At 38.5% G+C, this 20,599-nt stretch overlaps 1 protein-coding gene across 2 annotated transcripts; it reads right to left on the reverse strand.

Moving 5' to 3' along the window:
* Positions 1-772: 772 nt before the first annotated feature.
* On the reverse strand, positions 773-20,479 carry TAF7L (TATA-box binding protein associated factor 7 like). 2 transcript variants are annotated; one of them, XM_036271311.1, is made up of 13 exons: positions 20,224-20,313; positions 17,770-17,837; positions 16,682-16,760; positions 14,073-14,206; positions 13,133-13,259; positions 12,829-12,884; positions 9,721-9,762; positions 8,796-8,943; positions 8,360-8,473; positions 7,693-7,914; positions 6,774-6,886; positions 5,358-5,417; positions 776-882 (listed from the first exon to the last, which is right to left on the reverse strand). In XM_036271311.1, exons 1-13 carry the CDS (start codon positions 20,234-20,236, stop codon positions 838-840), a joined length of 1,221 nt encoding a protein of 406 aa, XP_036127204.1. In that variant the 5' UTR covers positions 20,237-20,313; the 3' UTR covers positions 776-837. The 2 variants fall into 2 exon arrangements, with proteins under 2 accessions (XP_036127205.1, XP_036127204.1); XM_036271312.1 differs by lacking the exon at positions 6,774-6,886 and having other exon boundaries at positions 773-882; positions 20,224-20,479.
* Between the last annotated feature and the right edge of the window lie 120 nt (positions 20,480-20,599).

Below are 20,599 nucleotides of genomic sequence, written 5' to 3' on the forward strand. Positions count from 1 at the left end.
ATGCAGAGATTAATGCTTAACTTAAGGGTTTAAATGTAGGTTCTCTGGTCATTGAGCACATCCAGGTGAACAAAGCTCCCAAGATGTGGCACAGAACTTATAGAGCTTGTGGGCAGATTAACCGACCCATGAGCTCTCCCTGCCCATGGAGAGGATCCTACTGGAAAAGAGCAGATTGTTCCTAAATCAGAAGAGGAGGCTGCACAGAAGAAAAAATATCCCAGAAGAAACTGAAGGAACAAAACTGTATGGCCCAGGGGTAAATTCAGCATAAAATAAATATTAATAAAAGTAAAAAAAAAAAAAAAAAGAAAATCATCCCTGAGCAGGAAAGAAGCCCCCCTCATCTGAACAGAGACAGGACATAATGTACTATAAGCTGCCACAAAGTAGGAACTTAAATTCACTGTTGCCAGTCCTAGCCCCTGGTAGAAATGACTTCATTTGTTCTATGTTTTAGAAAATATATAAAGCAAACAGAAAAGGCAAAACATGCAAACCAGCTGCATGGCCTTCAGGCTAGACTGTCTCTCCTTGACAAGTATGGCTGAATCATCGAATGGCACCATAAAACAGAAAAATATAAATAATTCTCAAATTCATAGAGAAGCAAAGTCCTATAGTTGAGTTTGGTCCTTAGGTCTACTACTTTTTCATATTCTGTCCCTTTATATACTACTAGAAATTTCTAAAGTAATTAGCAAAAAAAGGCTCACAGAAACAAAAAAAAAATGATTCAACATAAGACAATAAAATGAACAGAAACATGCACAGTTTCATGTAGTTTTTAGTCTAGATGGGGAATCAAGGGTTTGTGTGCAAGGCTGAAGGCTCTCCTCACTTCTCCAGAAAGTATTTCAATTTTTCTTGTAGGAAAATAATCTGTAGGGAGAGGCAGAAAAAAACATGAAAAATTCATTCAAAATCTTTAGTTCCACTACTTTATGTAGAATTGACTTATATGAACCAAAAAACTGTAGTTTGACATTTATGTGGTTACCTTAGTCTTGTAATGTTCCAGAGAACAGTGCCACGGTCAAGAATGTGTACACAATGCTGCAGCAGTGACATTGTACTTTATTATGACAAATTTATAAAAGGAAGCTTCAAAATTGAATATGCTGAAAAATTAAATAGGCTTGCTGTTAAAAATCTGTACTTCTGGGAAGAGCGTACAGAGGTCACAACTCAGTGTAGGAGCAATGGACATGGGATGACTGCAGCCATATTCAGAGTCAGAGGGTAATACAGTTGGGAGAGCCTCTTGACTCATTGAACTCAATGGATCTTATACTGGGTCTTAGCTGCTGCTTCTTGCCACATTAAGAGACATTTGGAAACTGGGTCAGAGTCCTGACCAATCAGGAGCTAGATGGTGTTCTTATCCTGATGAGTTTTAAGTCAGAAGCCCTGAAACTTTTGTGGTGCAGGAATTTTTTTTTTTTTTTACTTGAAATGGCAAAGTTACCAATAACACTCAGAAGTATACTGTCTTTGGGACAAAGATTTTTTTTAATATTATTCAATTTAGGTCACTCCATACAAGTGTGGATTTTCTTTATGTGAAATAAAAAGAATGGAGCATTACAAAATTATCCTATGCTGCACACCATCTACTGAAACTGCTATAATTGCCACATGCAGTAAATTAGAGGCTCTTTTCACTCAGATGCTGACCGTGATTACAACTGACAGCTCCAATTTTCTCCTTTGTGGGCTCTTTCTTTTCCCACCACTCTCTAAAGGTAGCTTTTCCCCTAGGTTCAGACATCTTGCTGAGTAGTCACGTGGCTAACATCTATTCCCACAGCTTCAGTGGGCATTTCTATGCACGAGACACTCTCCACTCTCCCAACTCAATTAATCATCTTCTCCATCCTCCAACCCCAATAATCCTCTTCCTGTGGTCTTCATTTGTGTGAGAAAAACACCATTTTCTAGTTACCTAGGCTTTGAATTCCTCTTTGTTCCCCTTTTTATCCTGTAAGTCCAATCAATTGTTGAGTTGATTCCTTCTACCACTTACATCTTCCTCTAGTCTTTCCCTACTCTAATCTCTCCTGTATATTGCTGGCAGAGAAATGCTCCTGAATTACTCCCCAAGTAAAAAAGCTTTGGTGCCCCTGGCTGGTTTGGGTCAGCTGTCAGAGCATTGGCCCATGGACTGAAGGGTCGCAGGTTCAATTCCCATTCAAGGGCACGTGCCTGAGTTGCAGGTTCAATCCCCAGCCCTGGTCAGGGCCGCATGGGAGGCAACCAATCAATGTGTCTCACTCACATTAATGTTTCTCTCTCTCTCTCTTTCCCTCCTGCCCTTCCAACTCTATCTAAAAATCAATGGGAAAATACCCTCCAGTGAGGATTAACAACAACAACAACAAAAAGCTTTGGTGGCTCATTATGACCTACATCAAAAAATCTAAACTGGTATCCATACCTCTGAGCCCTTTTGTGCATGCTACTTTCTATACAGAATGTCCTCCTTTCCTTACCTCCTTATTAAAACCCTACCCATTTTTAAGGCTCCAGTTCAACACCATCTTTCCATGAAGTCTTCCCTGATCTCCATGGACAAAAGTGAGCTCTCATTCCTTTAAATTCCTGTCCTCATGAATTTCTCCCCCACTGGAGGCAGAGACTGCATTGTATGCATTTTGTAGCTCCCTGCAGAACTTAGCTTAAAGTAGGCACCCAATAAATCTACATTGAATAAATGAGCTAATATAAAGGGCTCTGAGTAAATAAAGCTTACAGTTATCTTCCTATGTTGAAAATAGCACTCCCCAATACTAACTACTAACATTGATGAAAACAAAAATGTATAGTGGGTGCTAAAGCAATCTTGGCATTAACCATACATATGGTTGTTTATAAGTAGTACTTGGATAAGTGATTTGTAAAGGGAAGAGAAGATACAGAACATAAGAATTCCCCTGGCCTTGTTGGATGGGGATGGAGGACAGCATTGTCTGTACCTTAAGAGCCCCAGGCTAAACCCATCCATATAATATGACCTCCAATCTCTTTAAAATGGTTACCCTCAACAGTAGAGGGCTGGAGTCAGCATATATTTTCTATACAGCTACTTGACCCTCACTTATCACACACTGCGCTCCTCTTTCCACTCTGCTCACTCTCTTGTGGCACACATCCTTAACACTTCCTTCTCCTTCAACACCCAGTAATTGACCCAGGTCCCATCAATTCTACCTTTAACATATATTCACTCATATATAAATGTTTGATAGCAAAATGTGGAAACAGCCCAAATGTCCATCGATAGATGAATGGATAAACAAAGTGTGGTATATCCATACAATGGAATATTATTCAGCCATGAAATGAAATAAACTATTTATATGTGCTGCAACATGGGTTAACCTTGAAAACATTAAGCTAAGTAAAAGAATTCAGACACAAAAGAATATATATGTTTCCTCTTGTATGAAATAGCCAGAATAGACAAAGTAGACTAGTACGAAGTATATTTGTGTTTGCTTAGAGGTGGACGATAGGAGTGATTCAGAAGAAATGGGAAGTGAATGCTAATGGATACAGGGTTGTTTTATTTTTGTTTTGTTTTTAGGATAATGAAAATGCTCTAAAATGGTTGCATAATTCTGTGAATGTACTAAAAGCCATTGAATTGTACAATTTAAATGAGTAAATTGTATGGTATATGAACTATATCTGAATAAAGCTATTATAAAGCATTTATGTTGTAGTTATATATATATATAACTACGTGTGTGTGTGTGTGTGTATAAACTTTCCATATCCACTGTCACCACCTTAGTCCAAGTTTCCATCATGTCTTATTAGACTACCACACAGCCTCCTTACTGGCCTCCATCTTCTAGTCCTGCCCTCCTACAATACATTCTCCATACAGGAATCAGAGAGATCTTTTACTAATTTAAATTAAATGTGAGTCTCCTGCTTATAACTCTTCAAGGGTTTCCAGTTGCACTTAACTAAAACCCATCCTCTTTATCATGGCCTGCAGGGGACCATACAATATGGCCTCAGCCTACTTCTCCAACCTTATGTTGTCACTCTCTTCCTTGCTTTAAATACTCCAGAGGTCCTCAATGAGACCAAATTCTTTCCCAGTGTGGGACCTGGCATATGCTCCAACCAAGAAGATCTTCATCCTCTCTTAGCCTGGAGTTATCTGAGAGGTCTCATCCTAAATATAACTTCCTCAGGAAGACTGATAATGACCCCCCCCCCCCCAATGAAATCTGGACTCTCTTTATTCAAATAGCACCACTGACTTTTTTTTTTTTATCCTCACCCGAGGACATTTCTCCATTTTTTGTTCAGGTAGAGTGGGAGGGAGAGAGAGGAACAGAGAGAGAGAGAGAAACATCGATGTGAAAGGAACACATCGAGTGGCTGCCACCCGCACAACCAACCAGGGCCGGGGACAAACTGCAACCGAGGTACGCGCCCTTAGCGGGAACCGAACCCGGGTCTCTCAGGACCGCAGGCCGAACGCTCTAACCGCTGAACCAAACTGGCCAGGGCGCACCACTGACTTTTTCTCCTTCACAGCACTTCTTCAAAATTTGCACCTTTAATTTTGTATAATTTGTTTACTATCAATCTTATCTGCTAGACAGTTAGCTCCATGAGGACAAGTATTGTATCTGTCTTATTCAAGGTGAAGGGATTAAGAAGTACAAATTGGTAGTTACTAAATGCTCATGGAAATGTAAAGTACAGCATAATGAATATAGTCAATAATACTGTAATAACTATGTATGGTGCCAGGTGAGTACTGGAAATAACAGGGTGAACACTTTGTAAAGTATATGATTGTTTAACTACTATACTGTACACCTGGAACTAATACAAGATAATATTGAATGTAAACAGTAATTGAAGAATAATATTTTTAAAATTGTGTACATCTAGGGCTTTTCATTCAATATCTGTTGAATTAGTGAATTTTAACAAAGACCTTATTTCAACCTGCTACCCTCATTTAGAAGGCTTGACCACTACTATTCCTATAAAGAACAGCCAGGCGCTGGCCAGTATGGCTCAGTTGGTTGGAGTGTCATCCCGGGCACAGAAAGGTCATGGGTTTGATTTACGGCCAGGGCACATACCCAGGTTTCAGATTAGATCCCGGTTGGGGTGTGTACAGGAGGCAATAGATCAATGTTTCTCTCTCACACTGATGTTTTTTTCTTTCTTTCCCCCCCCCTCTGCCTTCTTCTCTCTCTAAAATTAATTAAAGCATATCCTCAGGTGAGGGGGGGGAGAACAGCCAGAAATGAGATTGAGGGTGGAATGAGGTATTACTTGTATCAAATATTTTCTGGTTGATTTGAAAACACATTTCTTACCTGCTCATTTTTTTGTTTTTCTTGTAACTTAAGCTGCTCCAACACAGAGTGTAAATGATTCTGAAAAACAAATTGTGTAAATGATGCATGCTGAGTCTCAAAGCAAAGAACCAAGAAAAACAAACAGTTTGGCAAATAATTTGATAAGCAAGAAAACCGTCAATCATAACAAAAGGACTTAGAGTATAAAAATGGCACCTGCTAACTACAAGACCATTGATTTTATTTTATATACCCTAACACAACATTTTTCTTGTCATAAAATAAACAGTTGGAATGCCTTTGTGTTACATTTTTCTAGTTTAGCACAAATCCTTTGACTGGTGAACTATTAAAACAGCTGGCTTAGAATTTGGTGTTAATGCCTCCATTTCCCTACACTAGGGCAGGATATTACTATTCTTTTTTTTCCCTTTATTGATTTTAGAGACAGAGGAAGGGAGAGGGAGAGATAGAAACATTGATGAGAGAGAACATCAACTGGCTGCCTCCTGCATGCAGCCCACTGGGGATTTGGCCCACAACCTGGGCATGTGCCCTGACCAGGAATCGAACCAGTGACCTCTTGGAGCATGGGTCAATGCTCAACCACTGAGCCACACCAGCCAGGCAGAATATTGCTATTCTTAACTAGTACTGCCTGCAACAACAATCATAATATATCATATATTTGTATCTTTGAAAGTGTGTCCATATCTGTTATTTCACTTGGTTATTCAAAAGACAATACTTTAAATAGGTACAGTTCCATGTCCAGTTGCTCTCCTTCAATGACTACAGCTCTACAGAAAATGAAATCTGGCAAGGAATTCTCCAGATGCTTCAGAACTTCCCTCACTATAAAAAGGAAAGCAAACATGGCTAAACATACATTTTCCTTTTGTTGAAATGTGTATCAAGATATTCATTCTTACTCAATAATACATAATAAAATTTAAAAAACAAATTTAGTTAATTATCTTTCACTGCAATGAACACATTTTTGTAGAAACAACAGGGTTTATTCTATGCCCTACTGCTTTTTGTGGTCCTTGGCAACTTACTCAAATTCTTTACATTTCAATTCCTTATCTATAAAATGAGAATAGTGACAGTATCTATATTTCAGGGATGTAAGGATGAAATGAGATGATACATGTAAAATGCTAAGCTCTTTGTGTGACTTTCACGTAAGAAATGCTCAGTGTTTACTATTATCTCAAATCTCCTGGTTCCTTTAAAAAATGTTTATATGAGATTATCAGAATTACTCAGAAAAAAGAAAATAGGGATATCTATTATTAGGAGTTTCTAAGAGGTTGTTTAGCTTCATGAGTGAACAAAAATGCTGCTCAGAGAGGACATGAGTGGAAACACAAGATGGGATTTTGACAGTAAGATACCAAGATACCTTTATACCAGACAACAAGAATTTACCTTGAGTGTCAGATTTTCTACTTTCTTGATGAGATCCTTCTGTCTTTGTGCTCTGCACTGAACCTCTTGGAGCTTTTTCTCCATGTAATGAATATGCTTCTGAATTTCCATGACTAAGAGATAGACAGAAGCTTCATGTATCTAAATACAGGCTATTGAAAATCGAACTGCTGTTTGGCCCAGTGATCCCACCTGTAGGAATATATCCTAAGAACCCCGAAACACCAGCCAGAAAGAATATATGCACCTATGTGTTCATTAACAGCACTATTTAAAGTAGCTAAGATCTGGAAACAGCCCTAGTGCCCATCAGTAGATGGAGTGGATAGAACAGTTGTGGTACATTTACACAATGAAATACTATGCAGTTATAAAAAATAAGGATTTCTTACACTTGAGACAGCATGGAGGGACCTGGAGAGTATTATTGTAAGTTAAATAAGCCAGTCAGAGAAAGACAAGCGTCACATGATTTCACTCATATGTGAAATCTAATGAACAAAATAAACTAACAAACAAAATAGGCCCAGAAGCATGGAAGCACGGCACAGACTGATGGATCTCAGAGGGAGGTGGTGGTAGGCAGAGAATAACCAAGAACTTATATGCATATATGCATAATAGACACAGACAATAGTGTGGTGAAGGCCTAGGGTGGGACGGAAACCAAGTGGAGGGGTCAACAAGAGAAAGTGGGGAACATCTGTAATATCTTCAACAATAAAGATAAATAAATTTTAAAATATAGTAAAAATAAACAACCTAATCTAGTGGACTGAAATCCAAATCAACTAAAAGTCCACTATACATCTGAGCAATAAGTTTTCAAACTTAGCCTTGCATGTAACATGTGTTTAGAGTCCATCTTTAGCACTGCCACCCACTCTGTCCCACCTGTTAGTTTTTTCTTCTAACTTACCTATTGAACCAGCTCCCTCCTTTGCCTTACACTGGCCAAATTCAATTAATTTGGCCTGTAGCTCCCTTTGCAGATTCTCTTCATAACGCTGTTCCGCCTCTTCATTCTCATCATCATAGTAAAATTCTTCATCATCATCATCATCATCATCATCATCATCCTCGTCCTCATCATCACTGTTACTGCTAGAATCACTGAGTATCCCCCGAAGGATGTGACATTCTATTGGTTTTAAGCAAGAAGAAGGTGACACTACCTGAAGTTTTCAAATTACTCCCATGCCAGTTGCCATTGTACTCCTTCCCCTCAAATTTACTGGGCAAGCAATGAATTTTGTAATTTTTCCTGTAGAAATATTATTCCCTTCAAAAAACAAGGACAGGAAAAATTTTTAAATGTAACATTCATTCATCTATTAAACTATCAAGATATTTAAAGATCTAAGGGCCCATCGGAATTTAGAATACTATGGATTGATGGAAGATTAGAACCTCAATCTAAAACCCTTGAAGTACTAAAGTGACCAATAAGACGAAAGAAGGGCAAAGACATCCTTTTCCTGTAATTGGCCTGTAAGTCTATGAAGAATGATCTTACACAGGATCAACACCTACCCTCTCTGAAGCTCCTGGTTATTTTTGTTCATTTTTTGCCTTTATGAACGTACCTGATGAGATGTGACCCTGATTATAGCCACTTGTTCCTGGGAATATCTCAAAGCTTGGAATGGAGCCTTGACTTTCTACGTCCTTGGTTTCATCTTCTGCAGTGACTTCCCATCCTGAAAGGAGGGGCAGTCAAGGAAAAAAGCAGAAAGAAAGAAGAAGACACCATTGAAAGAAAAGAGGCTCTCTGCTGAAAGTGCTATTTATTTTCATCCAACTTCAGGCCTTTCTATCTAGATTCCTAGTGTGGAGAACTGCATTATATTGAATTACATAAGTAAATAAATTTCTATTATGTGAATTCACTGTTCCTAGATAGAAAGTAACATTTCGAAAAATCTTAAGTTCTATACATCAAAATCGGCACACAAATACCAGAAGTGAGGGCTTGTCAGCAAGTACATGTAGGATGAAACAGACTACACTAAAAAAGGATACGGAAACTGACAGATTCAGCATCAGAACATAGCAGTCTTTTCACTTCCTTTTCCGCATCAGGAGAGTCAATGCATTGGACCGGAGTGGGGATGGGAGGAATATCAGTAATGTCATCTAACACATTGTGTTTTTCAGGAATGCCCTTTTCCTACATAAAAATAAATTCAAATAATTAGCCCTCTTTAAGATATTCATTCAGACCAATTTCTACTTTAAGGAATGCTATTTATAAAGAAATCTTGACCAGGATCTAGATTTTTGTATGGTAAGCTTATTTTTTCCCAATCAAATTACTTGAGACATTTAATCTTTTCAATCTGCAACTCTATGTTAAAGACCTGTCTCAGAGGTACAATCTTTAGCCTCAATTATTTTCCCTGACCCACAATGGCAAAGAAATATGATGTTATTTAGAAGTAATTTAGTTTAAAGATCCAAATTCTCAGATTCCACTTCCCCACATCATTATTATTTAGAGATTTTTCTATTAAACAATGGGTCTTAGCTACATGTTCTCCCTTAAATTCAGTTTTAGAAAATTATCTCCACAGCAACCGATTCTTCATGCCACAAATAGAAATGAGAACTTTGAGGGAGGATAGCAATTTCAAACAACTGCTGGTAAAAGTGAACCCTGACTTCCAAGAAATGGCTTTTTAAATAAATATCTGAGAAAAAAAAGCAGATTATAATACACTGGGTCACTGGCCAAATTATATCTTTTCCTCTATAAGTTATCAGACATTAAACAATGGATTCATTTTTCAGTGAATCAAATTCAGTGTATGTATATGGGGGTGGGGACTAGAGGTTAGAAGAAAGACGAACATAACTTTTATGATTTCTTTGATTTGTTTGAAATTAATGAGCTATGAAATAAAACATACTAAGGGCAAACAATAAAGTTATATTATGACTGCTCTACCTCAGTAAAGCTGACTTCTTCGACTTGTTTGGAATCAACCAGCTATAAAATAAAACATAATAAACAATAAAGTTATAATATGATTATAACTCATACCTCACTAAGGCTTAAAGAGTTCTAAAATTCTTCTTAACTTAGGTTTACATTTACTAAGCATTCAATGAATGCTGTTGACTGACAGTATAAAAGCCAAGGCAACCATGTTCATAGATTGAAAGACTAGTAAAGATGTCAAATTAACCTACATATTTTATATAATTCCTATCAAAATTCCAACAACTTTTCTATAGACATAGACAATTTTATTCTAAAATTCAGTATGTAACATTTTAATGTTTTTAAATAGATGTTAGAGAGAGAGAGGAAGATGAGATGGAGAGAGGAAAAAAACACCCCCACCTCAGATCCAGCCTGAAACCCTGATGCGTGCCCTGAATGGGAATCGAACCAGCAACCTCTTGGTGCACGGGACAATGCCCAACCAACTGAGCCACACCAGCTGGGCTTATTTCTAAAATTTATATGGAATGATATAGGCTTTAGAAAGGTTAAAACAATCTTTAAAAAGAAAAGTGAAAGTAGTCTTCTTAATTTCATGACATTATATAGCTACATGTGATATCAGTAGAAGGATCAACACACAGATTAATGGAATAGAACAGGGAACCCAGAAAAAGACTCACATAAATATGCCCAACCAATTTTTAACAAAGGTACAAAAGAAATACAATAGAGGAAGGATAGCCTTTTTAACAAATAGAGCGGGAGCAATTAGACATATATGTAAAGGCCAAAAAAAAAAATGAAACTTGAACTAAACCTTATACATTTTACAAAAATTAACTCAAAAAACTTTTAGAAAAAAGACATAGGAGAAAATCTTCAGGATCTGGTCTGGGCAAAGAGTTCTTTGGCTTGACACAAAAAGCAAGATCCTTAACTAGAAAAATCAATAAATTGGATCTCATTAAACATAACAACTTTTGCTCTTTGAAAGACACTGCAAAGAAGATGAAAAGACCAGTTACAGACTAGGAGAGAATATCTGCAAACCAGATATGTGACAAAAAACTAATGTTTAGAACATAAAAAGAACTCTCAAATCTCAACAATTTTTAAAGATCCATTTAGAAAATGGGCAAAACGCATGAACAGACATTTCACTGAAGTGGATATACAGACGGTAAATACGCACATGAGAAGATGTTCAACATCATTAGTCATCAGAAAAATGAAAATTAGTACCACAATGAGATCACTACACAGCTATCAGAATGGCTAAATAAATAAATAAATAAATAAATAAATAAATAAATAAAAAAGTTACACCTAATGCTGCAAATAGAGAATATAGAGAAGTTAGATCACACATACATTACTGGTGGGAATGTAAAATGCTACAGACACTCTGGAAAAAAGTCTGTCAGTTTCTTATAAAACTAAACATGCAACTACCAGATGACACAACAACTGCACTCCTGGTCATTTATCCCAAAGAAATGAATATGTACTTAGGTTCACACAAAAACCTGCTCACAGCTTTATTTATAATAGTCAAAAATTAAAAACAACCCAGATGTCCTTCAATGCATGAACACTTCAACAAACTGTACTACATTCATACCATGGAATTACTCAGCAATAAAAGGGAATGAACTAACTACTGATACATGCAACAACTTGCACAGATATTAAGGAAATTGTGCTGAGTAGAAAGAGGTGTCTTAAATGTTATATATTGTAGGTTTCCATTTATATGACATTCTCAAAATGACAAAAGTGATGAGATGGAGAACATGTTAGTGATTATCAGGGGTTAGACACTAGAAGTGTAGGGTAGGTGGGAGGTGAGCGTGGCCATAAAAGGGCCAAATGAGGGAATCCTTGTGGTTACAGAACTGTTTAGTATCTTGACTGTGTCAGTGGATACATGAACATACATATAGGATTAAACTGCATAGAACTAAACATACATACAGAGGAATACAAGTAAAACTGGAGAAATCTGGTAATGGCTGGTTTGGCTCAGCAGTTAGAGTGTTGGCCCGCAGACCAAAGAGTCTCGGGTGCAATTCCATTCAAAGGCACGTACTTCAGTTGGGGTTTCTCCCCGGCCCTGGTCGGGGTCATGCGGGAGGCAACCAGTCGATCTGTCCCTCTCACATCGATGTTTCTCTCTATCTCCCTCTCTCCTACTCCGTGTAAAGATATATAGAAAAATATATATATATCCTCAGGTGAGGATTTAAAAACAAAAATGAAGATATCTGAATAAGATTGGTGAATTGTAATAATGTCAATTTCCTCTTTGTGATATTGTATTATAATTTTGCAAAGAGTTACAATGGGGAAAACTGGGTAAAGGGTACATATTATCTCCCTTTTATTTCTTTCTTTTTTTTTTATCCTCACCCGAGGACTTTTTCCCATTTTTTGTTCAGATAGAGTGGGAGGGAGAGAGAGAGAGGGAAACATCGATGTGAAAGGGACACATCGAGTGGCTGCCACCCGCATGACCAACCAGGGCCGGGGACAAACTGCAACTGAGGTACGTGCCCTTAGCGGGAACCGAACCCGGGTCTCTCCAGACCGCAGGCGGACGCTCCAACCGCTGACCCAAACCGGCCAGGGCTCCCTTTTATTTCTTACAACTGCACGTGACTCTGCAATTATTTCAAAATTTTTTAAAAATTTAATTAAAAAAATAAAGCCAAGCTACAGTACTTCTGTAGCTTGCCCAAGGTTCTAAAAGTCCGAGGTAAGGTTAGGAATATAACCATAATTCCCAATTCTCAGGTTCTGGAGGGGTTCATTTTAAAACTAAATCTTGCAATTGAAAACTAAAAGCATTAGCAGAAGTTTCTAATTGAAGACACAACCATGTCCCTAAAGGACCAGCCTATAATTTCAAGGACCAGGTTGGTTTTTATTAACTATATATTCCCAATTTCTAGCACACAGTGCCTGGCACTTAACTCACACTCAGTAAATGTTTATTGAACATACAAATGAATGAATGAATTAATACCCAACAAAATGCCTCTCCCCTCCCCACTCATAGTCCTTTTCCAATCCACCCAATAGATACAGAAATCGCACGCAACTAACCTTTTTTGTTATTTTGCGGAACCTTTTCTTTCTGACATTCTTAAGTGGTGGAGTAACTAAAATAAATTCAACATGGTGAAACACATATAATATTGATAGTAGTCACATATCTATCTGAATTTGGTAAGGAGAAAGGTCATGCTATAAACTACTGGCTCATGACATGACTCATTCCTTTAAGAGTGTCTGGATGCTTAATGAACCAAACACCTAAGTGTGATAAATGGGTCTCTGGTTCACAAGTAATTAGGATTCAGCAGATAAATGCAGTCAGCCAGAATGAGCAAAAGGGTTGGTGACTTACTGCCATGTTTCCAGACATATTTTTTCTGTTTCCCCTTTTCATTTTTCTTGATTTCTTTAAAATCAGTAGAAGTAACTGGTTCTTCTGAAGAAGAGTGGAGACCACCATCAGCAGTGCACACAAGCATCTACATTTGACAAAAACAAATAAGTTGACTATGGCCACAGATCTTGGGTTAGTAATGAATCATGTTCATTCTTACCACCAGAAGTCCTAGAGCACAGACGTAAGGACAACGTTACTTGGTATTTTCAGAAAACCAAGTATTACATACATTCATATTCATTTTCTCTGTGTCTCAGCAGCACTGTATGTAGCCTCTGAGTGTTTTTATAGCTTGAGTGTTTATCACTGTAGAAGGAACATGTTGAAAACAGATATATCTTAGCATTTTGATTTAGAAAGAAAAAAAGAGTAGAAATGATGAGTAATAACCAGCGTAAATCTCCACAGTTAAAAGCATATTGTTTTAGCAGAACATTCAGAAGAAAATCCCAGATACTACTATTTTCAAATAATGAAAGTCAATATAAATGGCAAACAAGAGGCCCTAAAAGCTATTTGGATAAAACAAAGTAGTGAAAAGTTATGAATAAAACACTAAACCAAAACATGCCATTGTGTTCCTGTGCAATTTAGCTGGGAATTAGAAGTGACAAGTAGCCATTCTCCAAGTGGAAAGGAGCACTGAAAGAAAGAGAAAAGGGCCCTGGCCGGGTAGCTCAGTCAGTTAGAGCGTCGTCATGATATGTGAAGGTTGTGGGTTCAATCCCCAGTCAGGGCACATACAAGCATCAACCAGTGAATACATGCATAAATAAGTGGAACAACAAATTAATATCTCTCTCAAATAAATAACTAAAAATAAAAATAAAGTGATAAAAGAAAAGAGAAAGGGATTTCTGGAAGAATGTGAGAGGTATAAAAAATTTGTCCATACCTGGGAAATATCTGCCGTTTTATAAAAGATTTTGTTGTCAAGAGTCTTCAGGCTTCCAATAACACAAGGCAAGTCAACTACCTTAGCAGTTAGTGAGACATCTTTCACCTCAACAGTCCCATGACGTCCATCAGCTGAAGAGAAGCAGGAAAGATTAAAGTTGACATCTTCGCCCTGGCCAGTATGGCTCAGAGGTAAGAGTGTCGCCCGCGGACCAAAGAGTCCCGGGTTTGATTCCAGCTAAGGGCACGTACCTCTTTTGTGGTTTATCCCCGGCCCCAGTTGGGGTTATGTGGGTGGCAACCATGTGTCTCTCTCACATCAATGTTTGACATCTTCTCAATGTATTGTTAAACCTGCTAGGATTTGAATAATGAAGACCTATGTGGGACAGACTAGTCTTTCAGTGAAATCTACTATTTCTCATAATGCTAGACTTATGCATTTAGTAACTCCCCAGAAGAAAGAAGGCAGAGTATATAGAATGCTTTCCCCCCCAGTTTATGTCATTTGATCAAAAGTAGTAAATTTTCTTAGTAATGGTTTGAACTAAATGTGGACAAAGTAGTAAATGTTTCATTCTCATCCTGAAAGGCAAATTCCATTCATTCAAACCCATTCATTTTGATACCATAAGAAGCATTCAATCATGTCATTATGCATGGGTGTTTCCAAAGGCTCAGGTAAGGGAATGGTTGATCCTAGAATGGTGCTAATAAGTCTCAAGTTATAACGTCTAATTAGTTTCACAAAGATAAAATTCTACACAACCTCCAAATACTGAAAAAAAATATGTGGATGACTCGATTGGTTGGAGCGTTGTCCCACACACCAAAAGGTTGTGAATTTGATTCCTGGTCAGGGTGAGTACGGAAAGCAACCAATCGATGTTTCCAATATTTCTCTCTCACATCAATTTCTCTCTTTCTTTCTCTCTCTCTAAAGTCAATAAACATATCCTTGGGTAAGGATTAGGAAAATTTTTAAATAAAAATATGTATACTATAAATATATATATATATATATATATATATATATATATATATATATATATATATATAATATACTAACAACTCTAAATCCTGCCCAGATGTCTCAAATATGGATATATTTTGAGGATTCAAGTGTAATCTTCTAATGGTAAGTGAAAAAAAAATGCAGAACCATGTTTGACACAATTCTTTTTGTGTAAATTAACTTTAAAAACAGAGATTATTTAAATGTTGGTATTACACATAAAAGTTTTGTCTAAGGAAATACAAGGAGAAACAGTTAATATTAGTTATCTTTGGCATTGACTTTGGGGTACTGTGAAAGAGAGTTTTACTCCTTTTGAACTTTTTTGTTTTATTTGAATTTTCTAGCCATAACTTTGTATTGCCCTTTTTAAAAATGTCAATAGGGTACTGGCCGGTTGCTCAGTAGTTAGAGCGGCGGCCCACAGACCAATGAGTCTCAGGTTCAATTCCTGTCAAGGGCACATACCTCGGTTGTGGTTCATCCCCTGCTGCAGTTCGTCCCTGGCCCTGGTTGGGGTCGTTTGGGGGGTAACCAGTCAATGTGTCTCTCTCACAGTGATGTTTCTTTCTGTCTCTCTCTCCTTCCCTCCCTCCCACTCTATCTAATGATAAATGGAAAAATATCCTCAAGTGAGGAATAAAAAAAAAAAGATAAAAATGTCAATAAGGCTACTAGAGTGGTGAACTTATGGGCTATTTTTTATTTCCTTCTTCATATACTTCTCTGTATTTACTTTATTTATTTATTTATTTATTTATCCTCACCCGAGGACATTTTTCCATTTTTTGTTCAGGTAGAGTGGGAGGGAGAGAGAGGAACAGAGAGAGAGAGAGAAACATTGATGTGAAAGGAACACATCGAGTGGCTGCCACCCACACAACCGACCAGGGCCGGGGACAAACTGCAACTGAGGTACGCGCCCTTAGCGGGAACCGAACCTGGGTCTCTCAGGACCGCAGGCCGACGCTCTAACCGCTGAGCCAAACCGGCCAGGGCTGTATTTACTTTATTTTAACATAAAAGTTTAATTGAATAAATACATACACTGTCATGTAAAATTAGCTGAACAAAAGTACATTTTATTATTAAAAAAAAAAGAAAAAACTCTACAGCTTTTCATTTGCAATGTACAATTCAGCTAGAACTGAAGTTAAAGTGACAATCACAGTTTAAATGCACAGACACACAGATTTGCAGTTGTCATAGGTTCTGCTTCTCTATATTTGAAAAACCTAATAACTGTTATTGAAAAGAGAGAAAGGTATGTCACAGAACAGTAGATTCATTTATCATGGTCAGCAATCCCAAAGCTTGTATGTAGAAGACAATCAGCAGTATGCAAATCCTACAGTTGACTCCCAGGTTCTTCCTTATATATACTGTGATAATTACCTCCAGTTGCGTAATACCTACTTCCTTTCCTCTTAAAAGAAGAAATGGGAGTGATGTAAGCCTCTCTTAGAGCCCATCAAGACAGAGGCACATTCTGTTCTTTGTCATATCCTTAGTATGGGGTAAACACCTGGCATAAAGCAATCCCTTAATAAATCACTGTTCAATGTATGGTGAATGGATATTTAACTACTTACAAGATAAGTCAATTTTTAGTTTATCCTTCATGGTGACACTTCTGGATTGTATCATTTCCCTGACAGTAGCAGCATGTTCCTAAAAAGGAGGTAAACTGACAAATCAGAAGGACGAATTGTCTACTTGGTAGCTAATATAACAGTTATGTCAGAGGCAGTCCTCCTTAAAAAATATTAAACCTCCCAAACATTAGGAGCAAATGCCATATACCATGAAATACCATGCATTGTGCAAGTCAGTTTAGGATGAGGCTGACTCTAATCTCATTGTCTTTTAGTAACTACAGTTAATGCCTTCTTCTAGTTCTATATTCCTGCCTCTCACTACTGCCCGTCAGTTATAGTTGCTAAGGAGAGGCTTAGCTGCAGTTTACTGAGTACGTTAATTAACCTTAGTTGGGGAAATAGCTTTCTGAAGTTCATCCTTAATATAGCTTTCATAGACTAATACTTGAATATAGGTTTCAGTGGGAAAAAAGAATCTAACAATGTTGAGAGGAGCTGCAGTCTTGCATGGTAATGAATTTGCAGCTGGTCCCTCTCACTGGCTCTTTTGAGGTGACAGAAAGGATTTTAGAAGTGTCTTATCTTGGCTGTCCAATGAACAGGCTGTTGACACTGAATTCATCGTAGTCACAGATGTTTGTTAGGAGATCAACCCACATCATATGTGGAATGTACAGGACAAAAGAAATAATGCTAAAAGAGTACAAACTAGGATAGGACTGCTTAACAGTGGTTCTCAACCTTCCTAATGTCGCGACCCTTTAATACAGTTCCTTATGTTGTATGTGGGCTTATCTGCATGTGGGCAGACCTGCCTGGAGACAGATAGAGGAGCGGTGTCTCGGTTCCTAAGACCATCGGAAATATCGATGGTCTTAGGCGACTCCTGTGAAAGGGTCGTGTGACTCCCAAAGGGGTCACGACCCACAGGTTGAGATCTGCTGGCTTAATAGAACATGATTCTTGGGAAATAAATATTATCAGTTTTTATAGCCTACCTTAAATACAAATGATACAGAATCCAAACAGAGCTAATACTTATGCATTGAAGATAGTTGCTCAGAGATACAAGGGTCTCTTACCGGAGGCAGACGCAATATAAACTGGTTCTCAATTTCATAAGGAGGTTCATGCTGGCTTTTACTCATCTCTTGTTTTTGAGTTCATGAAACAAAAACAAAACCAACAGAAAGTCACCAAAAATTCCTCTTGCTCCCTCTGCTGATCATTTCTAGTAGTATTGGTTAAATTATACAAGATCTTGCCCACAATCCTCACTGGAATGTTGTATGTGTACAGTTCTGAAATACCTTATTTGAAATAATTTTATTATTTTTAAAAGTCCTTTATCTCCCCTACAATATGTGAAGATTAAAAAAAATAATCCAAATAACATGATAACAAATGAAGTCAGAGCTGTTATAAAACATGATTTAGTCTTTTAAATGAATGATATTCTTAGACTCTCAGGTAAAAGACTTCAATTTTACCAACACCGTGGGGGCAAGTGAAGCAAACTACATGCCTCTGCAGTGAGAGTGCCAAGTTAATCTTTATTTTTCATTTTACTTTCCCTCAATTCAAGATAGATCTAAAATGGTTTTTAGGGCCTACACTTCTCCTGAGGAAATTTTTCTCAAAAGTGGAAGCAAAGCAATGCACATATATGTAACCTGACAAAGTTTTCTTAGGTTCTAAAGAGATTATACTATACATCAAGTTATAAAATCTTATACCTTAAGTTAGATTAATGTACATCTCCTAATACTCTGTAAACCATTGACTGGGCTCTGAGTTTTGAACTTGAATATAATTTAAAAGCACTGGAACCTTATTTAAAAAAGAAAACACGCATACAAGTTAGTCTGACACCCTATTGTGGCGACTCAGCATTTATCATTTCAGTCCTTTAGTATAACTTTAGAAATTACCAGAAAGGCATAGAAAGCACAAGAGAGGCCAGCAGTGGAAAAGCAGACAGCCAGTATGAGACAGAGAAAAAGACAGAGAAAGAGAGACATTGCTTATTTGTGATAATCACTTTTTTCTTCCTGCTTCATACAACTATACACACACATTGTAGACATAAGAGGGAAAGTTAATTAAAATAAAGCAAATTAAATTTAAAATTTTGGAGCTGGGAACATTGCATAACAGAACAAAGAGTAACAAACACTTAAGATATTTGAAGAACTAGCAACTAAGCAAGATTTTATCTGATCAGTAGTAACTTTTAGATTTCTCAGCAGAACTAAGACTAGGACATTTTGTTTATTTCAGTGCCTTTCTGTCAACTCTTTTATGAAAGAAAGTAAATACAGAAACTTTCAGAGAAGGTGGACAACCTTGGTTGAAATGAGTTTTTAATATTTTTAAAATTTTGTTACCTGCATTTATCCAAGGAACTGATTGTATCTTATTTAAGAAAAGGCAACCGCTTTTTTCTAGCAAGCATTCTCTGATACCTAATTAAATTAACGAGACCTCTCTCCACCATTCATCCCCCAGCTCCATCAGCTTCAGTGAAATTAGATCTGGAATTAGAATTACAGCTAGGTGGAAGGCGCCTGACAGCATGCTTCAGGCAGCCTAAGCCAGCATCGGCTGAAATTGGCCTTTTCTCAAGTTCATAGCCGCTGGCTGCAGTTTGGAGGCAAAGACCACTCCATCCTTATCCCAAGGGAACTAAACTTGCAAGGTAAGAGCACAGCTCTTAGACTTTAAACGGATTTCCCTGGAAAACCAAAGGGTCCCAGCCTTCGAGCCTGGTGGTCCAGGCTATCATGGGAGGGAAGCATCTTTCGGGGTCACTGGGCCCTGGCCGACCCTCCGCCTGGCCAACTCAGCTGCTGTAGCGGCAGCACCCGAAAGGCCGCTAGGGGTAGATCCGCCTCTCTGCCCCGAGGTACGGAAGGGGGCGTGAGTGGGCTCCCAGGCGACAAGCCATGGAATGGGACTGTGGGCGGCGGGTGGACTGTGCAGCGACAGGTAGCAGCCCAGTGCACAACCCCTCCCTGCCTCGCCACGCCCCCGCAACCATCTGGACGAGCTGACAGGCGGGTGGCTCCCAGGCGGCGGCCAGGAGCCCCGTGTCAGGAGGTGAAGGGTTGGGTTGGGGGAAAGGCTCAAGGGGCGCTGAGCGCGGCGGAGACTCGGCCAGGCCTCTTGGGGATCTCGCGGAACAAGACTTCCGAACAAATTCTCTTGACATAGGGGCAACCTTCCGAGTGGCCACAGGACTTTTACCACTGCACAGCGATATTTGTAAAAGGAGTGGCACATTCGGTTGCTCCTCGCCTGGCGACAAATAAGCCGTCAGGGAAACCCATTAAATAACTAGAATCCCGCCCAAACACTGTAGCATATTAGCCGACCCCTCTCTTCCAGAGTCATTATTTTACATCTTTGGACAGGAACACAAGTTACACCACTCATTTCTCCTCAGGTGGGTCACACAGTTCAAATAAACGTCTCCCGAAGACTATCCTTAACTTGTGTGAGGGGGGTTGGGGGGTTGGGGGTGTAAAACCACTTACCTTTTCTTTTCATTAAATTTCCCACAGGAGTTTTGGCAGCAGCCTGGGAGTCTATGTAGGCATCAGCTTGGGCGCCATGGTCGACAAGAGTTGATGTGCCTTGGTCAACCGCCATTTGGACGCCGCAGTAACTGGCAGTTTCAGCTCCAGAATCGACAAGAATTTTGGGATCTTGGAAACTCATTATCTGTGATAAAGTCGGTGGTGCTGAATCACTTTCTGACAGTTGGGAGAGCTGTCTCTCAGGGCACTCCATGGTCAACCTACTTGAGGTACTAAAATGGCTCCCTGTTCGGTCACGTGACCTGAAAGGTTCCAGTACTTTCATAAAGTGATGTCAAAGGTATCCTCCTTAAAGACATAGGGATGACATTCG

The sequence above is a fragment of the Molossus molossus genome, unplaced genomic scaffold (assembly GCF_014108415.1).
Source record: "Molossus molossus isolate mMolMol1 unplaced genomic scaffold, mMolMol1.p scaffold_m16_p_2, whole genome shotgun sequence".
NCBI classification, from domain to species: Eukaryota; Metazoa; Chordata; class Mammalia; order Chiroptera; family Molossidae; genus Molossus; species Molossus molossus.